This window comes from Mauremys reevesii, linkage group 7 (genome assembly GCF_016161935.1).
Source record: "Mauremys reevesii isolate NIE-2019 linkage group 7, ASM1616193v1, whole genome shotgun sequence".
Lineage (NCBI taxonomy): Eukaryota > Metazoa > Chordata > Testudines > Geoemydidae > Mauremys > Mauremys reevesii.
In genome coordinates, this window is record NC_052629.1 from 46,176,037 (window position 1) to 46,204,021 (window position 27,985).

General features: G+C 42.6%; 1 protein-coding gene across 6 annotated transcripts in view; it reads right to left on the reverse strand.

The window, feature by feature from the left end:
• The window catches only part of REEP3 (receptor accessory protein 3), a 63,442-nt gene that overhangs the window by 21,990 nt on the left and 13,467 nt on the right, over nucleotides 1-27,985 (reverse strand). For 3 of the 6 annotated variants that reach the window (XR_005583115.1, XM_039482627.1, XM_039482624.1), the window contains exons 2-3: nucleotides 16,832-16,934; nucleotides 15,799-15,871 (exon numbers count right to left, since the gene is read on the reverse strand). Coding sequence is in view for 5 of the 6 variants with exons in the window: in XM_039482627.1 (XP_039338561.1) it covers nucleotides 15,799-15,871; nucleotides 16,832-16,869 (111 nt within the window). In the remaining variant the exon portion in view is untranslated. The other 3 variants (XM_039482628.1, XM_039482625.1, XM_039482626.1) reach the window with 2 other exon arrangements.

A 27,985-nucleotide genomic window follows, 5' to 3' on the forward strand; every position in this document is an offset into this window, starting at 1 on the left:
CTGGTGAAGGACATGAGGCTCTATCCCAGGGGTGGCCAACCAACATCTCTGGAGCTGCATGTGGCTCTTCAAAAGATAAATATGCAGCTCTTTCCAGAAACCAACACAGGGGAAGAAAAAAAAAAAAGAAAAAGAAAAAAAGAAAAAAAGGTGGGTGCTCAGCACCCATTGGTAGCCCTATCAGCCCCCCACCTCCCATCAGCACCTGCTCCTCCCTCCTGCCCACCACGATCAGCTCTTTCGCAGCATTGGGGTCGCTCTGGGAGGAGCGAGGACGCGGTGCCTAGCCCCCTTCCCTCCCTCAGCGCTTCCCATCACGATCAGGGACATCAGGTCATCCTACCACCAGGTGCCTTACTGCCTGCCAATTATTCCACATCTGGCCTACTGTCTCTCTCATCACTCCATAGCTACCTGCTGGGTTAACGAGGCAGAGGTGGCAGCGAGGCATGACAAACTGCAACATAAACTACAGACAATAATCTAGACAGTAGAACATGGTGACCCAGAGCAGCCGCTGGGAGTTACAGACCAATAATCCATGCATGAAGACTTGCAACAACAGCTGAGAATCTGCTATTTTCCCCAATCTTTTATGTCTCAGGAAATCCTTATCCTCTTTCACCTTGCATGAGAAGGGTATATAGCTACAGCTTTTCTAGGGCAGCTGCAAATTTAAGTGTCGTTTTACAATACTCTATACACTCTTGCCCATGTCTACCCTCTGTTCTTTAGTTTAGGTATATTTTACTATCTGATTTAAAAAAAAAGTTGGGGGGCGGAGGGAAAGAGGAGAGAGAAAGAGATAGGGGAGTGTTGCTTCTCCAAAGCCAGTTCTTTTCCATGTCGCCTGCCTCTTTGCCTGTTGAGAGAAGAGAGACTGAGGTAGTCCTTTCTGGACTGAGTTGTACAAGGGAACTCAAATCTGCCAACAGGATTGGCTGAGCTCACCCACAAGATACCCAAAAAGGTGGTGAAGCAGGAGACAGACAGACCATTTCTTTTTCCTCTAACTTTTCTCAGCTTCTCTCTCTGCAGCCTACAGGGCACCCATCACAGTAAGCATTTCAAGAAGGGGAGCTGGGGAGACAATATCCCCAAAAGTCATATGCAGCTCTGGAAATCAAACATTATAGAACCAAATTATTAGTGGAAAATTTGAAATAAATTTAGATTTTTCCTCAGAAAAATCTCTACATGCAGGAAGATCTGTTTGAGCTCCTAGCCACTGCAGAGGCAGAAAAAAAATAAAGAGAACTTTAGAGGCAGGGCATTCCCCTGCTACCAGTGAATGACAGATCTGGTTCTGTTCCCAAACTACAAACAAACAGACTGAAATAACTATTATAATGTATTTGTGAACCTTGGCACGAAGCAAAATTAAAAGCTGGAAAACCACTACAGCTATAGGAAGGGGGAAAAAAGTATGGTTTCACAAATTAAAAAAGAGCAGACACGAAGTTATGCTGGAGACCATCAGCCTTGACAATTGTGGTATTTCACTGTAAAAGACTTAACCAAATTTTAAATTGCCAAGTTTAAATGCCAATAATAAACTTAATATTTGAATGATCAAATTAACAAATCAAAGAAGTAACTCAGGAAAATGCATTGCTTACTAACATTCTGGATTCTGCAAAACAAATATTTAATATCAGGAATTCACTTAAACACAAATGTTTTAACTCAGGCCTGCACAACATGTGGCCCCCGTGGGCTCACTGTGCGGCCCACGGGCAAGTGGCGGGGTGGGGCTGCTGGGTTCACCCCCTGCCGGGGCGGGGGGGGAACCTTGCCTCAAAGCCCCACATGCGCTGCACTCCAACCGCCCTAACGGCCAGAACCACACGTGTCTCCATCTCCTGCTCCCCCCGCCTGATGTACAGCAGGTGTGTCACTTCTGGGGCCCGCTGAGGCGGGAAGCACTGGGCACAAGGCAGAGCCAGAAAGTGCCAACAGAGGGGAGGGGCGCCTGGCCCGGGCTTCACACTGCCCCCCTTTCCCGTCCCCTTAGTTCATAGCCCCAGAAAAATCTCTTCAAACTGTCCCTCTTTTCCCCTCCCCTTATTTCATGGGGGGGGGAGGGGGGGGATGATGAGCCGAGCGGGCGGGCAGTGGCGGTGAGGCTTTATACTTTGTCCGGGGGGGGAGGGGGTTCTGCGGGGCTGGGCAGTGCTGGGGCAGGGTTCGGCAGGGCTGGGGCGGGGGGGTTCGGCCCTCAGCTGTTTTTCTTTGGAGTAATATGGCCCTCGCCGCTTTATGAGTTGTGCAGGTCTGTTTTAACTGTTACACACAAATTTGATCTCTGTGTGGAAAAAGAGCAAATAGACGGTAGTAGCTGTACTTGTGTATTGGGTATGACGGAAACAGGAAAAGCTGCTTGTAGAACAGAGTTTGGTACATATCAGCCTTCATTTTCAATGTATTTAAATATAAATTTCATTTATGCATGAATGCCTAAATTTAAGTGGACTTATTTTCAACAAGGTGCATTGTCTTCAGGACAGGAAGAAACATCAAAGATAGTAAAAACATCTTCTGAGAATACGAAAATTTTGCAGCTATTGATTTCAATTTAGATGCCATTTTTGGAGAAGAAAACTGTTTTCAGTAGTAATATCAGATCTGCTAGTAGTCAATATTTATATTTAGATGCCTCTCAAAAGGCCCACTGGGCTGTGCACTGTACAAACAGAAAGACAATCTCTGCCCTATATGGTTTACAGGAGATGTGCCTACTTAAAAATCAGTCTATATAACACTCCCAAATCACTTCAGTAATTCACACAAGAATTACAATATTGGTTGAGCCCAATGGCCCCGCAGTCCAGGATCCTGTTTCCAATAGGGTCACTGCTTTAGACCTTGGACTGAGCTTTAGACAGCTGTCTGTCATCCATGCCTTACTTCCAGACACTGGCTAAGACATACCACCACATTCTCATATGACCAAGACAAAGTTGGGGGATCACCCACTTAGAACACAACGTACCATGTCTACTTATTAACCCTCCTAATGGCCTCTTATGTTTGAGCTGGAGGGATGGCAATAGCACCCTATAATCCAAAGCTCCTATTAAAAGAGAATTACCCACTGCTATGTGAGATCAAAGAACAAAGCCACTGAATAGCTACCCTATCCACTCTCATCAAGGTCTGCAGATGAGTCAACAGGACCTTATGATTAAAAGCACTGAAGGTATCAGATAATTCCAATAGCAGCAAAGACACATTGGCAATGGGTGAAGATAAAGGAGATTGGTCAATGCAACCAATGCAGTCTGTGACAAAACCATGTCTGTACCAAGACTGACAGACAAAATTTCTCGATACTTTAAATGACTGCTTCTTGGAGCAGCTGGTATGGGAACCAACAACGGGAGAGGCAATTCTGGATTTAGTCCTGAGTGGAGCGCAGGAGCTGGTCCAAGAGGTAACTAACAGGACCGCTTGGAAATAGTGACCATAACATTTAACATCCTTGTGGTGGGAAGAACACCTCAACAGCCCAACACTGTGGCATTTAATTTCAGAAAGGTGAACTATGCAAAAATGAGGAGGTTAGTTAAACAGAAATTAAAAGGTACAGTGACTAGAGTGAAATCCCTGCAAGCTGCATGGACGCTTTTCATAATAGAGGCCCAACTTAAGGGTATACCCCAAATTAAAAAGCCACAGTAAAGGAACTAAAAAAGAGCCATTGTGGCTTAACAACCATGTAAAAGAAGAAGTAGTGAGAGAAAAAGGCATCTTTTTAAAAGTGGAAGTCAAATCCTAGAGGTAAATAGAAAGGAACATACACTTAATTAGGCAGTGTTTAAGTGGTGAGTCCCAAACCCGTCACAAAGAATAAAATTGTCAGACACCTAGAAGAACATAACTTGTTGGGCAAAAGTCAACATGGTTTCTGTAAAGGGAAATCATGACTTACTAATCTATTAGTTTTTTGAAGGGGTCAACAAACATGTGGACAAGGGGGATCCAGTGGACATAGTGTACTCAGATTTCCAGAAGGCCTTTGACAAGGTCCCTCACCAAAGGATCTTACATAAAATTAAGTTGTCATGGGATAAGAGGGAAGGTCCTTTCAAGGACTGAGAACTGGTTAAAACAGGGAACAAAGGGTAGGAATTAATGGTAAATTCTCAGAATGGAGAGGGGTAACTAGTGGTGTTCCCCAAGGGTCAGTCCTAGGACCAATCCTATTCAATTTATTCATAAATGATCTGGAGAAAGGGGTAAAACAGTGAGGTGGCAAAGTTTGCAGATGATACTAAACTGTTCAAGATAGTTAAGACCAAAGCAGACTGTGAAGAACTTCAAAAAGATCTCACAAAACTAAGTGATTGGGCAACAAAATGGCAAATGAAATTTAATGTGGATAAATGTAAAGTAATGCACATTGGAAGAAATAACCGCAACTATACATATAATTTAGCTACAACGAATCAGGAAAAAGATCTTGGAGTCATAATGGATAGTTCTCTGAAGACGTCCACGCAGTGTGCAGAGGCAGTCAAAAAAGCAAACAGGATGTTAGGAATCATTAAAAAGGGGACAGAAAATAAGACGGAGTCTATTTTATTGCCCTTATATAAATCCATGGTACACCCACATCTTGAATACTGCATACAGATGTGGTCTCCTCATCTCAAAGATATACTGGCATTAGAAAAAGTTCAGAGAAGGGCAACTAAAATGATTAGGGGTTTGGAATGGGTCCCATATGAGGAGAGATTAAAGAGGCTAGGACTTTTCAGCTTGAAAAAGAGGAGACTAAGAGGGGATATGATAGAGGTATATAAAATCATGAATGGTGTTGAGAAAGTGGATAAGGAAAAGTTATTTACTTGTTCCCATAATACAAGAACTAGGGGCCACCAAATGAAATTAATGAGCAGCAGGTTTAAAACAAATAAAAGGATGTTCTTCTTCACACAGCGCACAGTCAACTTGTGGAACTCCTTGCCTGAGGAGGTTGTGAAGGCTAGGACTATAACAGCGTTTAAAAGAGAACTGGATAAATTCATGGAGGTTAAGTCCGTTAATGGATATTTGCCAGGATGGGTAAGGAAGGGTGTCCCTAGCCTTTTTGTCAGAGGGTAGAGATGGATAGCAGGAGAGAGATCACTTGATCATTGCCTGTTGGGTTCACTCCCTCTCTGGCACCTGGTATTTGCCACTACCCAGGATACTGGGATAGATCGACCTTTGCTCTGACCCAGTATGGCCATTCTTATGTTAATTGCCAAAAGAGACCTGAGGCATCTAGATAAAGAGTTATCACCACAACCTTCCTCAAAAATGTAAGATGTGATATGTTACTGAACTGCTTTCCTTCAAGGCAATAGTCTCTAACTTTAAGGAAGACATTCATGATCGGCATCAACAATAGATGAAGAACTTTACCAGCCAAGCAGACAAGGGTTTAAGGCATAGTTTGTAAAACAAATTTCTCTCAACATTTCAAATCTCTCAGTGGTGAGAATTCCTCAACTGAAAGACTTTACATACCTTCCTCCTCCTGCACACCACAACCTGGACTCCTGCACTTGCCTAGGTAAGTTATGGCAGCTTAGAGACAGCAGAATCCAGAACTCCCCACAATATTAATACCTCCTGTTAATTCAAACAGGTTTATCTTTGTAAACGGGCAAGCAAGAACAGATCCAACAAGGACTGTGCTAGTCCAAAATGATTAATATCTGCTTGAACAACCATCGTTTTCTCAAAGTAATTGAGTGAAGAGATCTACATTTTGTAAAATAGAATGACTTCAAGGAACTATGATATAAATAGCAGGGATCAAAAAAAGTTAAGGACCAAGTGACTGGCATAGATATGACACTTCAGAGTCACTATGATGCTTACTAGCACATGGAGAGACAGTTCTGATGTCCCATTCTCAATTTGCAACCAAAATATATTAATTCACTATTGAACTCCATAGTGCTCATGTCAGGTTTAGACAGAGTGAATAGATGTCCCAATTTTATAGGGAAAGTCCTGATTTGGGGGTCTTTTTCTTATATAGGCACCTATTATCCCCCATCCCCAGTCCTGATTTTTTTACACTTGCTATCTGGTCACCCAAGATTTAGACTTCACTGACCATTTCATTAAAATCACATCTCTAAATTCTATGAATTTTGTGGATTTTTTTTAAACCCAATTTATTCCCAGTAAGGAAAGACAAGGGATTTGGTTATGTGTTGGAAGCCAGTTACATAATTTCCAGACATAGGAATTCTCTCCTCTGCAATAAGGCCTCATTTTCAGTACAGAACGCAGTCTACCAGTGCCAGTTTACAAGTCACTCTTAAAACTACATAACTATACTTAATTTTTAGGTTTATATGGCAGCATAAAGCCAAAGACCCAAATTCAGAGGTTCTCAAACTGGGGATTGTGACTCCTCGGGGGGGGTTGTGAGATTACATGGGGGGGGGTGTCACAAGCTGACAGCCTCCACCCCAAACCCTGCTTTGCCTCCAGCATTTATAATGGTGTTAAATATATAAACAAGTGTTTTAAAATTTATAAAGGGGGGGGAGTTGCACTCAGAGGCTATGTGAAAGGGGTCACCAGTACAACAGTTTGAGAATCACTGCCCTAATTTGTGGAAGGCCTATTCTGCAAGTTGTCAGTAAAAGTAATACTTAAAACATCTATAGCACTGATTGACACAAGCAAAGAGTAGTCTGCTCTTAAATTAGGCAGATAAAAAAAAGAATAACTAGTTAAAGTAAACAAGATTTTTATTACCAAGATTATGTAGATATAGCTGTGAGTAAAGTTAAGCACATATGTGTTTGTAGCTTGAGGGGCTAAAAAAGTTATTAAAAATTTCAGAGGAATAAAGTTTGTCACTTCTAAACAAAACTGCTTCAGTGTTAACAAAACATTTAGACTTTCGATACATTAGAGCTATTTTGAACATTTCATACAAACACACACACACACACACCCCTCTGAAATGTTTAGAAATAGAAGTGTTCAGTTAGGGTCCTAAACGGATGTTTAAGAGCTCAAATATGGGATTTTTCCTACACGAGTGATTCAGGTGTCAAGAAAAAAATGTAAATCTGAAGTGATAATTTAGTAAGCGTTATGCTTCAAATTCACATCTGCAATGAAAGATAAGTGTAGGGCTTCGTTAACATCCTTACTGTGGTAACACAACAAACTCAAATGCAATTGCTAAGCAAATACTTCATGCTATATTTGCAACTACCACCACCTTAACATTGTACTTCCACAAGTTAGGAAAGCCAGATTTATACTTCATCAGGATTTGTAGTTTGAAGTCATTGGAACTTAGGCTCCAGAATGACTTAGGAGCACAAGTTTCAGTATTATTGTGAATACTTCAGCTTGTATGTAAACAAAAAATGCATATACACCACATTTCTAGTTTAAGGCTTTAAAGGTTTTAATCTAAAATAGCAGAAGCAAAAGAGTTGTCAAACGGTCAAAGCTAATTTGAGATGATTTAAACCTTTATTTTAAATGAAGCGACAAATTATATTGATATAAACTGCTCCACGCTGCTACAAAGCAATATCATTTCATAAAATATTTGTGGATCTAAATCAACTAAATGGGAAGTAGTATAGATATGATCTCACTCTAATGATGCAGATATTTACCCAATAGCAGTATTTTCATTAAACATTTTATGCACTGAACATTAAATAAAGAAACGCTACCTGGACTTTGCCATAAAAACACTAAAATATAAAATGGAATTCAATATTATTTGGCATTACTTAGCTATTATTTCAATTGCCCTGGTTCAACTACATGACAAATCTAAAAAGCTATGATACCTGGTTTTTTTAGGCTTTGCATATTAAAACAGATACTTTATTAAAGCTGTACTGATTCACAAAGTGATTTATTAAGTATTCACAAATTTCATCGATCTGAAAGGATCTTCATTAGTAATTTAGATCCAGATATGTAATCACCATTCATCTAAGTGACCTGCATAAGGTACAGCAAAGCTAGGCACACTTCAGTAATTCCTGGAAGAATGCATTTATTCAAAACCCTTTGAGTTTTTACAACCATCCATTTTCTCTTTGAATGCTACTGAGTAAATCCAAATGCAGCTAAATATCTGGAACCTAATTATCAGAAAAAAAACAGCAATATTCACAGATACTATACTTTACAATTGGTTCTCTCGCCATATTAGCATTGGACAATTAGTTTAAGCAAAGACAGCAACACTAATTAAATAATGGCTTAGTTAGAATAGCAAAATAAATCTTGCAATTGCTCTCTTGACTTCAGTCAGTCAAGCTCAAAAATCAAACCCAAGCATCCAAAGGAAAAAAAGTCAGCAGGTTTTTTTTTTTTTTTTTTTTAAAACAATTTAGAATACAGAAGAGTCATAGAATCATAAACTATCAGGATTGGAAGGGACCTCAGGAGGTCATCTAGTCCAGCCCCCTGCTCAAAGCAGGACCCAATCCCCAGACAGATCTTTGCCCCAGCTCCCTAGGTGGCCCCCTCAAGGGCCGAACTCACAACCCTGGGTTTAGTAGGTCAATGCGCAAACCACTAGGCTATGCCACCCTCCCGAAGACCTGCTCCCCTCCTGATTACAACTGCATATCATCTCTCTGGTAATTACAAAAATTGCTTACATGGAAGAGTAGTAAGAAAATTACTGTATATACTCGTTCATAAGCCGAATATATTTGGTAAAAAGTGACACAAAGAGCAGGGGTCGGCTTATAAACTGGTCTACACTAAAATTGGATGATTTTAAACTTTATGGAATCATTGAATTCAATATCTAACACATTGTCGTTTTGTTTACCTGGAGCATCTGCAGGCCTGGGGCCCCTCAGCTCCCTGTGGCCACTTCCTGCAGCTCCCATTGGCTGGGAACAGTGAACTGCGGCCACAGAGAGCAGAGGGGCTCCATGCCTGCAGACGCTCCAGTTAAAAAAAAAAAAAGTCCCGACCCGCCAGTGGCTTACCCTGACAAGCCAGGAGCCCCTGAAATATAGGGTCATCTTATGAAAGGGTCGTACAGTTTTTGGGTATTTTCACCTATCCAGCTTCGGGGGAGGGGGGTGGCTTATAAACAAACAGGCTGATGAACAAGTATATACAGTATGTATTTTTAGATGTTTAATTGCAGTACAGTTAATTACACTATCTAGTACAGCATGGCATTTTATTTCCCCTCTTATCTGTTCTGTTCCCTCCTATGCTACCTGAACCCCCACCCCCTTGTCTCACACTACCCAGTCCTCTTCTCCTTGTACATGCTGCCTAGACAGCCACTTGATCCTCTTCTCCCCTTGCTCTCTTGGGTAAAGAGTCCCACTGCTTCAATCCCATCTCCACAGCTCTCCTACATATTCCTCTGCAGGTAGCTGCACTCTCATTATTGGCTCTGTCTCAGAATAGCTGCTACCATTTTCCTCTCTACTTATGTGGCAGCAGACCCCACTTAAGGCTTTTAGGCTAGCTCCTCTTCAAAATATAAGAAACGGTCAGGACACCATGCAGCCAGCCATATACAGACCATCTGTGATAAATGAAGCGGGAGGGGGGATGGCAGGAGCTCCCTTTTATGAACACACAGCCATCCAGAAGCTATAAAATCCCTCTTAGAAGGGATAAACCTAATCACGTCTTCTACTATTTCTTTATGCCTTGTGGATTCCTCTGTGTTAACCGCCAGTGCTTTTGTTTTGCTTGTAACCTTTAAGCTGGACCTCAAGGAAAATATTCTTGGTGCTTAGTCCTTGTAGTTGCTCTTTTAAAATCAAGCAATAGCCTGAGTTCAGATATTTTCTTTTTTCTTTTTTTTTTAATTACCTTTTTAAATAACAGAATTGGATTTGTGTATCTTAAGAGGTTTGTGCACGTACTGTTTAATTAGCTGGTAGCAACAGCTGATTTCCCTCCCCCACCCCCCGCCATCCTCTCTCAGTTCTTCCTCCGAGGGAGGGTGAACGGGCTTACGCAGAGGTCCCCAACGCGGTGCCTGCAGGCACCATGGCGCCCAGGGGGGCATCTAAATGCACCTGCGTTCTGGCCGGTGGTTGAGCGTCCGCCGAAATTCGGCAGCATTTCGGCGGATGCTCGACCGCCGCCACAGTCCTTTGTCTGGTGCCCACCAGACGAAAAGGCTGGGGACCACTGGGCTTGAGGGTACCCCACAGAAAGGAATTTCCAAGTGTGCCTTCCTTGGCTCTCAAAGGGGTTCTGCACTTGGGTGGTGGCAGCATCTACCAATCCAAGGTCAGAGAAAAGCTGTAACCTTGGGAAATTAATACAAGCCTGGAGTGGCCAGTATTAATTTTTAAAATCCTTGTGGGCCCAACCTTCTGCACTCGAAGTGCCAGAGTGAAGAATTAGCCTAGACACCATCATTTAAAAAACTACTGATCTAAGGATTAATTTATTTAACCATGTACACACCATTAAGTTTCACTCCAAAATACACTACCTATTTATTTCAAATGGAAGACGGCCCCTTTTCAGGGTGCCAGCACCCCCTGCTGCCATACTCTACAAAATTTTAATTAAAGATAATTTTCACCTCCACTGTAGAGGCAGCCATCAGACTGTCAATCAACATGGAGCCCCAGTTATCCTAACCCAGCAGAAAACTGGCATGCAAGAATCCTAGGGGCTGCAACACTGGGAAACCACACCTCATTACACCTTAACTAGGTGTTTCCTTAATGCCTAACTAATCCCCTTAAATGCAATCAGTATTTAAGGAATACCTCCAAATCGCATTTATGCCTGAAATTTTTTTAACCTACTGTTTACAAGATTACCACAACTGCAAATCTGACATCACTTTTGTCTAGTCAGCTTTACTGTTTCCCCGGGGTAGTCAATGTCACCTATTTGGAGAGTTACACATCAGCAATGGGGAGAAAAAGCTTAGCGGGAAATGTGAATTTCAAACCACAAAAACTGGCCAGAGAAAACAAGATCAGGTTTAAATTAGGGCTGTCAAGCGATTTAAAAAAATTGTGATTAATCACCACTGCTACCATTTATTTAAATATTTTTGGATGTTTTCTATATTTTAATACATTGATTTCAATTACAGCACAGAACACAAGATGTACAGTGCTCACTTTATTTTTATTACAAATATTCATGCTGCAAGAAATATTACTTTTAAATTCACCTAATACAAGGACTGTAGTGCAATCTCTTTATCAAGAAAGTTGAACTTACAAATGTAGAATTATGTACAAAAAACAACTGCATTCAAAAACAAAATGTAAAAATTTAGAGCCTACAAGTCCATTCAGTCCTACTTCTTGTTCAGCCACGCACTCAGACAAACAAGTTTGTTTATGGTTGCAGGAGATAATGCTTCGGGTTCTGTAATTTCTGCATTGGAGTGTTGCTCTTTTAAGACTTCTGAAAGCATGCTCCACACCTCATCCCTCAGCTTTTGGAAGGCACTCCAGATTTTTAAACTTTGGGTCAAGTGCTGTAGCTATCTTTAGAAATCTCACATTGGTACCTTCGTGTTTTGTCAAATCTGCAGTGAAAGTGTTCTTAAAACGAGTATGTGCTGGGTCATCTGAGACTCCTACAAAACAAAATACATGGCAGAATACAGGAAAAATAGAGCAGGAGACATACTATTCTCCCTCAAGGAGTTCAGTCAAAATTTGATTAACGCATTTTTTTAAATGAGTCATCAGCATGGAAGCATGTCCTCTGGATTGGTGGCCGAAGCATGAAGGGGCATACGAATGTATAGCATATCTGGCAATACTGGCAACAAAAGTCCCATGCTAATGCCTGTTCAGATGACACTGAAAATAAGAAGCAGGCAGCATTATCTTCCATAAATGTAAACAAACTCGTTTGTCCTAGCAATTGGCTGAACAAGAAGTAGGACTGAGTGGACTTATAGGCTCTAAAGTTTTACCCTGTTTTGTTTGAGTGTAGTTATGTAACAAAAAAATATTAAAAAAATAAATAAAAATCTACATTTGTAAGTTGCACTTCCACGCTAAAGAGGTTGCATTACAGTACTTGTATGAGGTGAATTTTTAACAGTACAAATATTTAATAAAAATGAGCACTGTAAACTTTAGTGTTGTAATTTAAATCAATATATTTGAAAATGTAGAAAAACCATCCAAAAATATTTAAATTGGTATTCTATTGTTTAACAGTGCGATTAAAACTGCAATCAATCATGATTAATTTTGAGTTAATTGTGTGAGTTACCTGTGATTAAACCGACAGCCCTACTTTAAAAAACACTAAAAATTCCTTAAACTAAGTTTTGATGTTGGTGGCACTTTAATGTATACTTCTACTTTGAAACACGACTAAAGCATCATTGGGCTATTTTCACAGAAACAGACAACTGAACTCCCCTGCACTGAGGGAGGATTAAATATTACCTACCATTCCTGACAGGTGTTTGTAATTACAGGTTTTTAAGAGGAGGTTAGGCAGAGATCCCACAACTTCCCTAGGTAATTTGTTCCATTGCTTATCTGCCCTTCCAGTTAAGTTATACCAGGGATCGGCAACCTTTGGCATGCAGCCCGCCAAGGTACGCCCCCTGGCAGGCCGGTCTGGTTTGTTTACCTGCTGCATCTGCAGGTTCGGCCGATCGCAGCTCCCGCTGGCTGCAGTTCACCGCTCCAGGCCAATGGGGGCTGTGGGAAGCGGCAGCCATCACATCCCTCTGCCCGTGCTACTTCCTGCAGCCCCCATTGGCCTGGATCGGCAAACCGTGGCCAGTGGGAGCTGCGATCGGCCGAACCTGCAGATGCAGCAGGTAAACAAACTGTCCCGGCCTGCCGGGGGGGCTTACCCTGGTGGGCCGCGTGCTAAAGATTGCCGATCCCTGAGTTAGACATTAAGAAAAAGCTTCCTAAATCTCCCTTGCTGCAATTTAAGCCCATCACTTCTCATCCTCTCCTCAGTGGATAAGAGAGCAGTTTATCCCCCTCTTTTTTATAACAACCTTTCACACACTTAACTTATCTCCTCCCCCCCACCCAAATCTCTCTTCTCCAGAACAAAGTCAAGTTTTTTCGAATCTTTCATCATGGATCATGTTTTCTAGACCTTTAATCATTTTAACTGCTCTTTTCCGGACTTCTGGGGAAAGGAGTGGAACTTACTGGAAGGTGTGGTGCCCAGAACAGGACAGAATACTTCAGCTAAGGCCTTATCAGTGCTGAGCAGCATGGAAGAATTACCTCTCATGTCTTGATAATTGGTTGGTGAAATATAAATATACAACTCTCAACCAATTTGGGGTTTGTGCTCTGCTTCTTAACGTGTCCTGAGGTTGCTAGTCACTCTCTGGAGACAGTGTCTGACAGCTTGACAGAGAATATCTGCACCTTGGATGGTGTGGTTCCTAGGGATGTAAAAGTTTAACTGGTTAACCAATAAGCTCGATGCTTATTGGTTTCAGTTCCGCTGTCGCCCCAACGTCCAGGGGGCCAGCAGCAGCGTCTCATGTAAAATGTGGGTGAGCTGTGTTTTATACGCTATTTACATCCCTAGTGGTTCCATATTTCATTTTCTGAGTTTATAGGTGATAGAGTCTTAAGACTCCCAAGTGCTACTTGATTAGCTAGCAGCAATGCCTAGCACACCCTTTGTCCATTCAAGACCAGAAAGATGCAATTATTTCTTTGCATGCAGACCCTGCTATTGTCATTCATGCCTGTCACTGAGACTGGACTATTGCAGTGTGTTAAATCCATGACCTATCATCTGCATTGCCTGATGTCCAGTTTCTGAGTGGAACGTAAGGTGTTGGTTTTGAAATGCTAGCTGGCCTAGAAACTGCTTGAGACACCACTGATTTGTTGCAAACCCCAGCTATACTTTTGGGAAAAGGGAGATCTGCAGGAGGGAGACTTAGCTTTATTTTTCCTGGCCATTGTAGAATTATGTTGACTAAAGAAACTGTAATAACTGTCATTACTATAATTGTTTTCTTAACTATTAAGGACACCTAAAATGATTGGTAGGACATCTTATTTTATGCATAATACAAATAGTAATATTTCTGTGGGGCTAATGAACGCCTTTGATATTTGCAACCTCATTGTCTTCACAAGATTTTCACAGCACAGGCAGTTGTGGAGCAAAAACAATTATGTTCACATAAAATGGAGTAGAAATCTGCTCAGTCTTGACTGTTCTGTTTCAGAAGCCCTAACAATAGGAAAAAGCTATAAAAACCTCATGAAAGTCAGAAAACATGACATGACTGACAATACCAAAGGGAAAGATTTGTTGAGTAAGGTGGTAAAGCATGGTTCTACTTGAAAACTTAAGTAGCACCAACCTTTCCCCCTACAAAACAAAGAAAGATGCTAAGAATACTTAATGTTTCATTAAGGCAGCATAGTTAAGATCACAAAGGCTATGTCTACACTACCGCCAGATCGACACTCTGGCGATCAATGCACCATGGTTGATTTAGCAGGTCTAGTGAAGACCCACCAAATCGACCACAAATTGCTCTCCAGTTGACCCCAGTACTCCACCATGAACAAGAAGAGTAAGGTAAGTCAATGGGAGAGCATCTCCCAGCAACCCAGTACAGTGTAGACACCACAGTAAATTGACCTAAGCTACGTCGACTTCAGCTACATTTACTTAGCTGGAATAGCGTAACTTAGGTAGACTTACGGTGGTCTTGTAGGCAGTTTGAGTTTCCTGACTAAGGCTAAGCATTTTACAACATCAGGCCCCAATCCTGCAAACACTTATCCACCTGAATAACTCTACACACAACTACACTTAAGTGTCAATGAGACTACTCACAAACGCAGTCATGTAACTAAGTTGGCGAAACCAGGGACATAGCTTGACTATGGTACATATGAACACATTTTATGTTGTTCTTCATATACCATAATTTTGTGTGTTAAGTTGTGTGATTTATATGGAAACCTTAACTTCATTTCTAAATTAGCTAAATATTCATAAGCATTGTGACAGACCCAGACCAGTGTGGTACAGGAGTCTGGAAGAGGGCAAATATACTGGTCACTGGATGAGTAGTTTTCTGTTCCCTGAGTGACCAGAGCAGGGGCTGCACTAGAGTAATCAGGAACCTGCTAGAACCAATTCAGGCAGACAGGCTGATTAGAACACCTGCAGCCAATCAAGGCAGGCTAATCAGGGCACCTGGGTTTAAAAAGGAGCACACTTCATTTTGTGGGGGGCATGTGAGGAGCTGGGAGCAAGAGGCACAAGGTGAGAGTGAGAGGGTGGGCTGCTGGAGGACTAAGGAGTACAAGCGTTATCAGACACCAGGAAGAAGGTCCTGTGGTGAGAATAAAGACGGTGTTTGGAGGAGGCCATGGGGAAGTAGCCCAGGGAGTTGCAGCTGTCATGCAGCTGTTACAGGAGGCACTATAGACAGGTGCAATCCACAGGGCCCTGGGCTGAACCCAGAGTAGAGGGTGGGCCCAAGTTCCCCCCCCCAAACCTCCTAACTCCTGATCAGATACAAGAGGAGTTGACCCAGACTGTGGGTTCCACCAGAGGGGAAGATCACTGAGGTGTGAAAATCTGCCAATAAGCGCAGGACCCACCAAGGTAGAGGAGGAATTTTGTCACGGCATCTATCATGATGTTAGTCATATAATTTTTGTACCTAATATTTATGAAGATATATTAAAGTTGTGTCATGCTTTCATGTGACTATATGTTAAACTGAATAACTTGGTAAAATTTACATCCACTAAGTTTCAACCGAAGCATTATGTTTAATTGGACAAACAAAGAAGTGGGACTTACATATTCCTTCACATTTTTTGTCTTCACAGCTTTGTAAGAATAATAAGCAGGGTACAACATCCCGAACACCAACCTAAGGAAAAATAAACAGTTTTTAAAAATGACAAGCTGTATATAAAACAAAAGCAATAATCTTATGCAATTAAATGGGTGAACAACCTAGAAACAGCACTCTACTAGCTTTAAAAAAAAATAAAAAGATTTTAAGGCAGTTTGAAGGAAGCTTTAGGCAATGTATAATGGCACTGCTTTAACTCAGGATAGCTAAAGTGACTCTTTACAGACAGATCTATTTCTTAGAACCTGCCTCTTTAACAGATGACTGTAATATTGCCAATTAAAGGAACTGCACTAGTAGCAATGGTACATATTTCAGGTGTAGTTTTACTGTAGGGCTACATGTGGATGTGTGGTAGGTGTGGTCATAGCATTGCTCTTAGGGGAATTATTCTGCAACTGCCAACCCAGCTCCTTGAAACAATGGTTCGTGGGTGGTTTTGAGATAGATTCTACACTATGAAGAGTTATGAAAAGTCCAAATTAATTTTCCTGGCATTTCCCAGGAAGCTAAGCCATTTCTACAACATATTGCTCATATGGATGCTAATCCAAATAGTAGCTCATTCTTAGTACAGACAGCTACTTTCTGCTCAAAGTTTTGAAAGTTCTTCACCCTCCCACTCAAAAAAAAAAAAAAAAAAACCACAACCACCAGGAGGGTGTCCCAGCAATGCATGCTGGGTGCCAGAGCAAGACCAATAGGTAACTGAATTCACACGACTGCCTAGTGAGAGGTTGTATTCTCCTCACCCCTGCTAAGTTGTCATGGTAAAGAGCTCTTAAAAAAGCCCCCCATAAGCATGGATTGGTGGGACAGTTGATTGAGACATGGAATCAACAGCAGTGCCTAGAGAATCCCTAAATGAGGAAAACTCTAACTTTGTAACACCATTATGAAATCACAGATGGTATCCATGGCCCATGCCCCAGTGACCACAAACCCCTGTAGTGCTTGAAATATGGTCATGCCTGCCTCCAGCAAAGCTGCATCCACAGTAGACTTATCAGCATTGAGGCATATTTTGCCGTGAATGGAACTAACTTCTCCAATTTAATTGGCACTCCCTCTCAGTGAACTGTGAAGAAAGAGGCAACAGATCAACAAAAAAAAAAAAAGACCATCACTACAGTAATTCAAGCTTTGACAGAAATGCATGGTTATTTCTTGCATCTTTATAATATATGGCAAAGCAAGCTGTACCATGCCAGAAATTTAAAATCTCTGGGTTTTAAGACCCAAACAAAAGGGCAAGTTGTTCCTCTACATGGCATAGCTGTAGAATCTGTTTATGACTGGCTAAATAACTTTAAATTTTGCATAACCTCCATACTAGCACATATACAGCATAGATGCACTGAATCATTTGTTTCAATTAGTTCAACACAAACAGCTGAAGCATAAGCTATTGCAGTTAGATAAGGCCTTGTCTACACCAGACTTGACAGCCAGATTCAATGGTAAGATGATGAATATTACTCCCAGGACCACAACCCACTTTTCTTCCTCCTCCACCCCCGTTCTGACCTACCCAAGCTCCCAGACACTCCATCCCAACACACCACAGGTACTCTACTCCAGATGTTTCTACTCCATTCTCCTTGGATATTTGACCTGGGTAACTAGGTGTAACTTGCACCCCATTTTTTTTGACTGGAAAGTCTTAATGAGAAGCCTTGTTTGACTAATTTAGCACAGCTCAGTAGTAGATTTGTATTTGATTAAAAAAATGGTAAATAGTGTATCAAATACAAATCTACTACTGAGCTGTGCTAAATTAGTCAATCTCCAAATTAATCAATTGTGGATATCAATGAAATAACAGGATTGCAGTTTAAAAGAGACTTTTTTAAACAGCTATTGGAATTGTTGCTGGTTGCCTATATTAAAGACATATTAGTTGCATTTTGACAAACAAGGAAAATGATGGATGGAGAGGTGAAGCAGACATGGGACTGAGAGTCAATACCTTCTGTACAATGTTTGTATTCATGCATGAGGAAGAGGTAGCTGAGAAATAAGGCTATAATGCCAACATGGATTTTTTTGTTGACATCAGTGACTGGGTTGGTTTTTTGTTTTTAAAAGAATAAGTACTTAATTTCAGCTTTGCATTAATGGAATCACATACAGTACAGAGGAGGAGGTTACTTACCTATCACTGGAGGTTCTTTGAGATGTGTGGTCCCTATCTGTATTCTACATGTGGGTGCACATGGGTGACATGTGCCTGAGTCCATAAGTGTCTCTTAGCAGAGTCCTTTGACCCACACGTGTCTCCTTGTTCTTCCAGCGCTGAGTGTATAAGAGGCATTGTGGGTCAATGCCTCTCCAGTCTCTTACCATAATGGAATCCAGTCCGAAGCAGAGAGGATGGAGGGCAGTTAATGGAATACAAATAGGCACCATGCATCTCAAAGAACCTCCAGTTACAGGTAAGGGACCATCACTCAAGAGGAGGAGGTTACTATGTGTATTCCACACGTGGTTGACTCGCAAACAGTTACCAGCATGGAGGTGGGTGCATGCATGACACTGGAAGTGCAGCCTGCAGTATGGCCTGACCCACAGCAGTGTCTGCTGCTTGTGTGATGGCATAGTGTGTCGTGGACATGTGAAGTCCAGTGAGGCCAATGTGGTGGCTTAGGCTCTATGATGTTGCACTCCATATGTTTATGGAACTATGCTTATGAGTGTAAATATCATGTAACTAGAATAAGCTTTATGTAAAAGGTCTCTTGTAATGTGTCATTACAAAGCTTATAATCTGAGTGTGTTCATCCTATCTATGAATGTATCATTCTTGTATCTGAAGCTAGAAATATGAAGTATTACTCTGAAGTCCTATTGTAGCTATGCAAAGTGTGGGCCATTAATGGTGGTTTGGAATCCTGATGGCTCCCATTAACCAGGACAATTGGTTGTAAGTGGCTCTGTACCAGGGGAAAAGGATTGGGCCCAGACTATGAAGGAGTCTAGTCTGTGAAAGAAACTTATTGGAACATCTGTGAGGGTGAGATTTTATTTGTAAGCAGTTTCTAAATGTATTAGGTTTAGACTTGCAGATTGTTTTATTTTGCTTGGTAACTTTTGTTCTGTCTGGTATTACTTGAAACCATTTAAAGCCTACTTTTTATACTTAATAAACAAAAGTGATTTTATTAACAAACCCAGAGTAAGTGATTAATACCTGGGAGAGCAAACAGCTGTGCACCTCTATCACTGGTATGGAGGGTGGACAATTCATGAGTTTACCCTGTATAAAGCTTATACAGAGTAAAATGGATTTATTAATAGTTTGGATCCCATTGGGAACTGGATGTCTGGGTGCTAGAGATTTAAAACCACTCAGCAGGTTACCTGTTAAAGCCTGCAGCTTTGGGGGCATGGTCAGACCTGGGTCTGTGTTGAAGCATACTAGCACTGTCTGGCTCAACAATGCAGGGTTCTAGGATCCCAAGCCATCAGGGAAAATGGGCTCAGAGGTAATTTCAGCACATCAGGTGACAGTCCCAAGGGGGTCCATGTGACTGAAATCATCACAGGCTTGTGTTGAGTGCACTGTGATTCTAACAGATGGAGGTATGATGCATTCATTTTAGCATTCACAGATGCACCCAGAGATTCGTTGGGATGAGAGGGCTTCACCACTGGATTTCTCAGCTATGGCCACAAATAGCTTCGGTGATGCAAGATAGGGTTGAGTCCTGTGGAATGCCAGTGCACGACGGATGTCAAGGGAGCACAAGGCTTTGTTAGTAAGGAAAGGGTGTGGTTTGGGGAAGAAAACTAGCAGGTGTATGCACTGATTTAGATGGAACTCAGACACCACTCTTGAGATGAATTTAGGGTTCAGCCATAAGGATATCTTGTCCTTGGCTAGCATTGTGTAAGGGAAGAGTCTGCCATCATGGCTGAAAATTCACTGACTCGTCTGGTCAAGATAATTGCTATCAAAGTTGCTTTCATCAAGAGATGGGAGAGTGAGCATGTTGCTCAAAGAGTGGCTTCATTAGGGTGAAGAGAACGAGATTAAGATTCCATGGTGGTGTGGGCATCAGTACTGGTGGAAAACTGTTGAGTAGATCTTTCATCAAGCAGATAGTGGTGGGATGCATCAACACAGAGGTCCATGGGAGACAGAAAGACAGAGTTCTGCCAGATGCAATAGAATAGAACTGAGGGTCAGGCCAACATCTTGAGGGTGATAAGGCAGTTGAGGACGACTGGAATAGACACCTTGTTCAGTGAGTGGTGGTGGTGGCGGCGGCGGGCCCATGCTATGAAGCAGGGATCGGCAACCTATGGCACACATGCCAAAGACAGCACGCGAGCCAATTTTTAATGGCACGCGGTGGGCCCATGCTATGAAGCAGGGATCGGCAACCTATGGCACACATGCCAAAGACAGCACGCGAGCCAATTTTTAATGGCACACTGTGGCCTGCCGGGACTCCCGTGTGCCATTAAAATTCCTGCCTGCATGGCAAGCCGCAGGGTCCGTGCTCCCGGGCCAGAGCATCCAGCCAAACGCAGCAAGCCGCCGGCCCCTCCCCTACCTTCGCCCGCCTTCTCTGGAGCCCTGCCACCACACGCGCAGCGCTTCGGGGGCTGGGGCTGCGCACTCCTGCGGGGCAGCGTATCTGGCTCTGCTTGGAGCCTCACGGTAAGGGGTCCAGGGCCGGGGGGGCTTTGGATAAGGGGTGAGGGCAGACAGGGGACAGGGAGCAGGGTGGGTTGGATAAGGGGTGGGATCCCGATGGGGGTGGCTAGGGGCGGGAGTCTCTGGAGAGAGCAGTCAGGGAGCGGGGGGAAGGGGAGGGAGGTGGATAGGGGTCAGGGCAGTCAAGGAGCAAGGAGGTCCTAGGGGGGCAGTTAGGTGGGGGTCTCTGGAGGGGTGGTCAGGGGATATGGAGCTGGGGGTTGGGAGTTCTGGTGGGGGCTGTCAGGAGGCAGGGGTGTGGAGAGGGGTTGGGGCAGGCAGGGAGCGGGGTGGAGGTTGTATGGGTCTGGCGTTCTGGGGGTCCTGGCAGGGGGCAGGGAGTGGTTGGATAGGCATGGGAGTCCAGGGGTTCTGTCTGGGGCCAGGGGTGTGGATAAGGGTCAGGGCAGTCAGGGGACAAGGAGCAGGGAGGCTTAGATAGGGGCAGGGGTCCCAGGAGGGGCGGGCAGGGGACAAGGAGTGGGGGGGTTAGAGGTTCTGAGGGGGGCAGTCATCCAGCCCTCTGCCCTGACCCCCCCCCCACACACACACACAGCCCTCTGTCCTCTACCTCCCTCATACGCACTCAGCTCTTTGACTACTTCATACACCCCCACCAGAACCCCAGCCCTGACTCTGGCACACTCACACATACCCAGCCCCCACCGCCCTGATACCTGCACCCCCTTTGCATGCCCCCAGACCTGACTCTTGCACCCCCTAGCCCCCTGACATCCCATGTACCCCGCACATCCCCACCCTGAGCACCAAACAGGACCAACTGCACCCCTCACAGGTAATGGGAGCTGCCCAGGTAAGTGCCCCCACACCCAAACCTCCTGCCCCAACCCTGAGCCCCCTCCCTCATTCTAGCTCCTGGCCAGACCCTTCACCCCCAGCCCTGTGCTCAGTGCACCCTCAGCTTAGTGCAGAGAGAGGAAGAAAATAGGCCAGAACCAGGGAGAAGGTAGGTATGTGAGTATGGCCGGGACCCCAGACTGGCAGTGGGGTGAGAGGGTCCGGCAGCTGGGATCCCGGCTGGCAGGAGCTGGTGGATGGAACCACTGAGCGGCAGCGGGCTGAGCCGCTCAGCCCACTGCTGGTCTGGGGTCCTGACCGCTGGCCCCGCACAGCCTGCTGCCGGTCTGAGGTTCTGGCTGCAGGCCCCACTCCACCTAGGCAGTGGGCTAACAGAACCCCAGGCCAGCAGCAGGCTGGCAGTGTAAGATCAACAATTTTAAATGAAGCTTCTTAAACATTTTGAAAACCTTGTTTATTTTACAATAAAATACTAGTTTAGTTATATAATATATAGACTTGTAGAGAGAGACCTTCTAAAAAAGATTAGAATGTATTACCAGCATGCGAAACCCTTAAATTAGAGTGAATAAATGAAGACTCGGCACACCACTTCTGAAAGGTTGCCGACCCCTGCTATGAAATGTGTCCATTTAGTTCAATAGCAGGATCTAGTGAATTCTCTCCTGCTTTAGGTAAGCATTTGTTGAACCAGAGTAGAGCACCCCTGACGCCCATCCAAATACCAGGCTATGAGATGAAGAGGGCCTGGATTGGGATGACAAAGCCTCTCCCAATCTTGTGTGAGCAGAAGCAGCATGGTGGGCAGGCAGAGAGTCTGAGGAGGTCCGTGAAAACCGAACTGATGATGGTGCCATGGGTATGGGAGTATGACGTGGCTCTCTCCTCTTTTTAATCAGCTGTGCTGCAGCTGCAGCAGAAAATGGGGGGGCGGGAAAAAAAGAGGCATAGCAGAGGTTGCCTGTTCAGGGGAAGAGGAGAGAATTGCCTTGAGTCCTCCCTTAGAGCAATTGAGGTTCTCATGAGTAGCAAAGAGGTCCTATTGGGGAGGGAGGGTGCCCCACTTCATAAAGAGGTATGAGAGCATGGCATCATGGCTTCCACTCATGTTTGAGGTAGAGTCCTACTGAGCATGTCAGCTGGTGAATTCTGGGTGCCTGGTAATCCAGAACTAGAGCCATACATTCAATTTAAACCTTACTCTTCACTGATTTCAAAAGTATCAAGAGTAGCCTGAGCGGGAAAGAGTACTATATTGGGCTATTAAATATTGCCTTCTCATTTGAGTTATTCTTCAGAGGTTTGTGTCTGGAGCTTAGATATAAAATTGCCTTAAATAAATCGCAAATTACAGTAGAACCTCAGAGTTAAGTGATCAACCAACCTCATTTAGAATAGAAGCAGCCAAGACAAAAAAAAATTCAAGTACAGTACTGTGTTAAACTTAAACTGCTAAAAAAATAAAGGGAACGCAGAATTTCTCTTCTGCACAGTAAAATTTCAAAGCTGTATCAAGTCAACTGTAAGAACCATAATGTTTGTTCAGAGTTAAACATTTCAGAGATACGAACAACCTCCATTCCCGAGGTGTTCATAACTCTGAGATTCTACTGTACCCCTCTAGAAGTCCTCTGAAATTGTTTCGTATAAGCAAAGACTATATTATGCAGAATTTCTTGAAGACACAGATCCTGGAAGAAATTATCTTCAAACTTCAATTGAATAAAGCACCAAGTTCTTTGTGTAATGCCACCACGTTCTTTGATTTACATTAATTAAATCTTCATGATAAAAAACAAGGCAAGGACAGAATAACCCCATACAATCTAAACCAGCTGCTGAGATCCTTTTGCTGGGAAAATACAAAATTGTACTCTGGTCTTAGCAAGAGAAAAACAGATTTTCACATTCAATAAATCAGTGCATGATTTATGGTGGTTGATTAAGATATCTTAACAGCGTAAGGAAGAGTTCAAACTCAACAATAGTTGTTTTCAAACAACTTTATTTTTAAAAAGGGATTTTGAAGGGCCAGATGAAAACAAGAGCCAAGCATCAAAATGTAATTTTCATTCTGCAGTAACCAGCATCATATTAGCTAGATGGTCTAAAACTCTAATTCATAATTCTAGCCTGAAATCTGCTAAAATTATGTTGGAATTAAGATGGGAAAGAGCAAGATAAAGTCTCAGCCAATGTTTTTCTTAACCTTATAGTCAGAGTTTAAGGCCAGAAGAGATGACCACTTCATCTAGTCTGACTTCCTGTATACCACAGGTGACCAACACAACCCAGCACCTGCACACTAAACCCAGTAATTGAAATTAGACCCAAGTATTACAGCCCACAGGAGACTAGACTATACATGCCACAGACAGAAAACAGTAGGAACTGAGGTACACCAGTGCCTGAGGACCCTCCAATGGCAAGGAAATGATTAAATGAGATGTACCCACACAATCCTGGCAAGTGACCTGCACCCACACATTGCAAAGGAAGATGAAAAACCCTGAGGTCACTGCCAGTCTGACCTAGGGCAAAATTCCTTCCTGACCCAACATATGGCCATCCATTAGACCCTGAGCCTGTGAGTAAGAATCAGCCAACCAATCACCTCAGAGAGAAAATGCTCGGTGCCACCTCAGAGCCCTAGCCCTTGCTGCCCAATGCCCTATCTCTAGCCATGGCCATCTCTGATGCTTCAGAGGAAGGAAATCTCATATACACACACACACACACACACAGAGTTTTGGGGGAGTGAGGTGATCCCTTCATGACCCCTGCAAGTGTCCAGCTGAAACCCTGAAGAATTAGCTTTTGGTAATGTAAGACATGAACCAAAACTGATCCCCAGCGCTGTTGAGCCCAGACCCCTACCATCACAAGCAATCCCACTGTAAAAAAAAAAAAAAAACATGACTCCAATATGTCAAGTTCTCCTTTAAAACTAATTAAGTTGTTTGCCCCACAACTCCTATTGGGAGGCTGTTCCAGAGCCTCACCCTACTGCTGATTAGAAACCTTCTACAGTAATTTCCAGCTTGATTTTGTCCTTGGCCACTTGGTATCCATTTGTTGTTGTGCCATCACTGTCCTTTAGCTTAAAATAACCCTTCACCCTCCCTGGTATTTACCCCATAACATATGGAGGAGTAAGTCTATCCACCCATAGCTTTTTTTTTGGGGGGGGGGGGGCAGAGAGAATTAAATGAGCCATGCTCTTCCAGAAATCTCCTCTTGGTATTAGTGAAAGTGGCAAGAACTCTAGATAATAATAATTATAAGATTTTTTTTTAATCAGTGGCCCCTATTCTACTAGTGTTTAACACTGCTCTAGCATGAAATTTTAACAAGAGTTCTCAGACAACAGCGAAGGAACCTAGCCCATGCGTAAGAGTCAAAAGATATATCTAACTAAAGAAGAAAAAAGCTTTTGTTTCATTCCATTAATGGGAGAATTAGGTATTAAAAAAACAGGACTGAGAGTAACATTTAGCCAATTGTGATGCAAGCAGGTAGTGTAGTTTCCCCACATAGCTACCAGTGGTCTTCAGTCGAGACATGAAAAATGCATGTAATCCAGAGTGATCCGGAAAGCCTACCAGTTACAAAACTGATTTATTTTATTTTATTTTTTTAAAATCAGAGGTGTGGGCAAAGAATAGATTTTTTTTTAAATTGTTTACTTGCATCTTCAGATCTGCTTCCAAATCTACAGAGAGGGATCAGTGCATTGGGGGTGAGGGGCTGCAGCTGACTATGGGTACTGAAGACAAGCACTGGATCTCAACATTACATGATATTGTTGCCACAGCTACAAAAGAGTGCAGCATCTACTGAACTCTATTCCCCTGCAGAAACCATTACTAAAAAGTCCCAACATTTAAGGAATATTTACATATTCCATCATGTGATAAAGGCTTCCATCCTTAGATATTTCCACAATATCTTTATCCAAGTCAATTTAAGGACTAACTGATTGTCTTTAGGCTTGTCCAGCTTGTGTGCTTCAGACCTTAAAATTATTAAAAGGAATTTGTTTAATAGTTGATACTGGTGCACTACTCTCATGTGGCAGATAAGAAAACCAGCTGAATCTAATTTAATTTACTTTATTCCACACTGCTAAATTTATGGGTAACCCTACTAGTGTGTTTTTACTGCCAGTTGTAGGCATGGCTATTTCATTTTTCCAGCTATATTCAACATTAATGTAGCACTCTTAGTGCATAGCTTAAATTCCCACATTGCCAAAAAGAGCGTGCAGTATAGACGTATCTGAAGTGATGGTCATAGTAATAAAAACATGGCTTAGTACAAAAAAATTACCCTTTATTATAAATAAACAGTCAGTTATAAAGAGTGATGGACAGACTAATGATTTTCATAGAATATCAGGGTTGGAAGGGACCTCAGAAGGTCATCTAGTCCAACCCCCAGCTCAAAGCAGGACCAATCCCCAGACAGATTTTTGCCCCAGACCCCTAAATGGCCCCCCTCAAGGATTGAACTCACAACCCTGGATTTAGCAAGCCAATGCTCAACCCACTGAGCTATCCCTCCGCCCAAAACTGAAGTTAAGGAGAGTCCTCAAGAGATGTCTTCTGAAATTCTTGGGGGATATCATAGGGGGAAGTGTTCTTTTGCCTAACCAGGAACTTGAACCTGGGACCCTCAGATTAAAAGTCTGAGGCTCTACCAACTGAGCTAGCCAGGCTCACATAAGGAAAAAGGTTTTGACAGACTTTGAACTGTAACTTCAGTTTACATTTTGAATACTTTCAGCAAGGAAGATGGCTAGAAACAATTTTTTTTTTAAATATGAAAGCTGATGTTTATTATGACAACTTTTTTGCAGTGGGATGGATAGGTTACTACCTCATGAAAGTGTGTTTGGGGGATGAGGAATGGAAAGAGGAAACCAATAGGGCTAACATCCATGAAATGAAGATAAGGAGTGTTTATTTTAAGTTGAGAAGAGATAACAGGTGTTATGAGCAAGCAACTGCCACTCATCACAGCAGAGGCATGATGGTCTATCAATTTAGGATGCTTGCACCAGGATCCTAACAGCGGGTGGTGCCAGATCAATAACAGCCATCAAAATATGAACTTGAACATAGCTGAGACGTATACATGAGGGACGAGGAATATATTTAAAAAAAAACAACCTTATAGAAACAGAATTAGATTTTTGGATTGGATTGTAGTGAGAGAACATTATTTTAAACTTGCTTATTACCTAAATACCAGCATACAAATAAGTAAAGTTTAGAGTTCACCTCACTCAGACCCATACACTCTGACCTAGAACAAATAGTTCTCAATCCCTTGGAAATTTTTTCATTCACTAAATTTGTTTGTCCAGCTTTTTATGTCATAATGGAATATTCAAGTGCTTTGTTGCTACAGTGATGGGCACCACAGGAAAGCCCTAAAATAGACTTTAAATAGAACTCCCATCTCTCCCCCTGGCTGTACATTTGAGAATTGAGAGTTCATCATTGATACCCATACACTCAACAGGTTACATAGCCCTTTATTTTGCAGGTTCTATCTTGGGGGAGTAACGGGAGCCCAGAAACAAGTAATGGAGAGATTAAGATTCTGAAGATCCAATTGCAATATTTAAAACTGATGTCTACACCAGTACTGCCAAATTCTGTGATTTTATGGTGTAATCATTTGACTCCGAAAGCTGGGGCTTCAAGAACAATATGACACATGAGAACCTCAGCTGTGAGGCTTCCTTAAAAGTTTCTAATCCAGGGTCGGCAACCTTTCAGAAGTGTTGTGCCGAGTCTTCATTTATTCACTCTAATTTAAGGTTTCACGTGACAGTAATACATTAAGGTTTTTAGAAGGTCTCTTTCTACAAGTCTATAATATATAACTAACCTATTGTTATATGTAACATAAGGTTTTTAAAATGTTTAAGAAGCTTCATTTAAAATTAAATTAAAATGCAGAGCCCCCAGACCAGTGGCCAGGACCCAAGCAGCGTGAGTGCCACTGAAAATCAGCTTGCGTGCCGCCTTCGGCACCCGTGCCATAGGTCGCCTACCCCTGTTCTAATCCTTGCAGTTGTAGAGAAAACTAAAGCTTCAAAAACCACCACCCACATGTACACTAAAGGCTCAGAAATCAGAAGACAAGCAAGGAGAACCTTTTTAAATTTTATTTTTAAGTCATGATTTGAGAGTATGACTCATGATTTTTCAACACCACCACATGTTCACTACTGTTATTCCATATATTAATTTAATGCAGAAATACAGCAACTATTATTTTTCACTTGGTGAACTGAATCTAGCATGGTCAGCTGTAAGATGTTGCTACATTCCAACTATACCACTGAGGAGTTTGACTGGAACTCTGACATACCCCAGTTAAGGCGGGGTGGGGGGGAAGGGAGGAGAGGACCACCCATATCCCCTTCCCTGAAGGCGCGTACACACACACACACACACCCCCTCATTCTACTGGTTCTATTTAACTTGACAGTGAGACAGCTTTAAATACTACTCATCCCTCATTTGTACTCTAAGCAGCAGTTATCCATCCATCCTCTCCCCTTACCCCAATATATCATTCCTGAGGAAAACCTA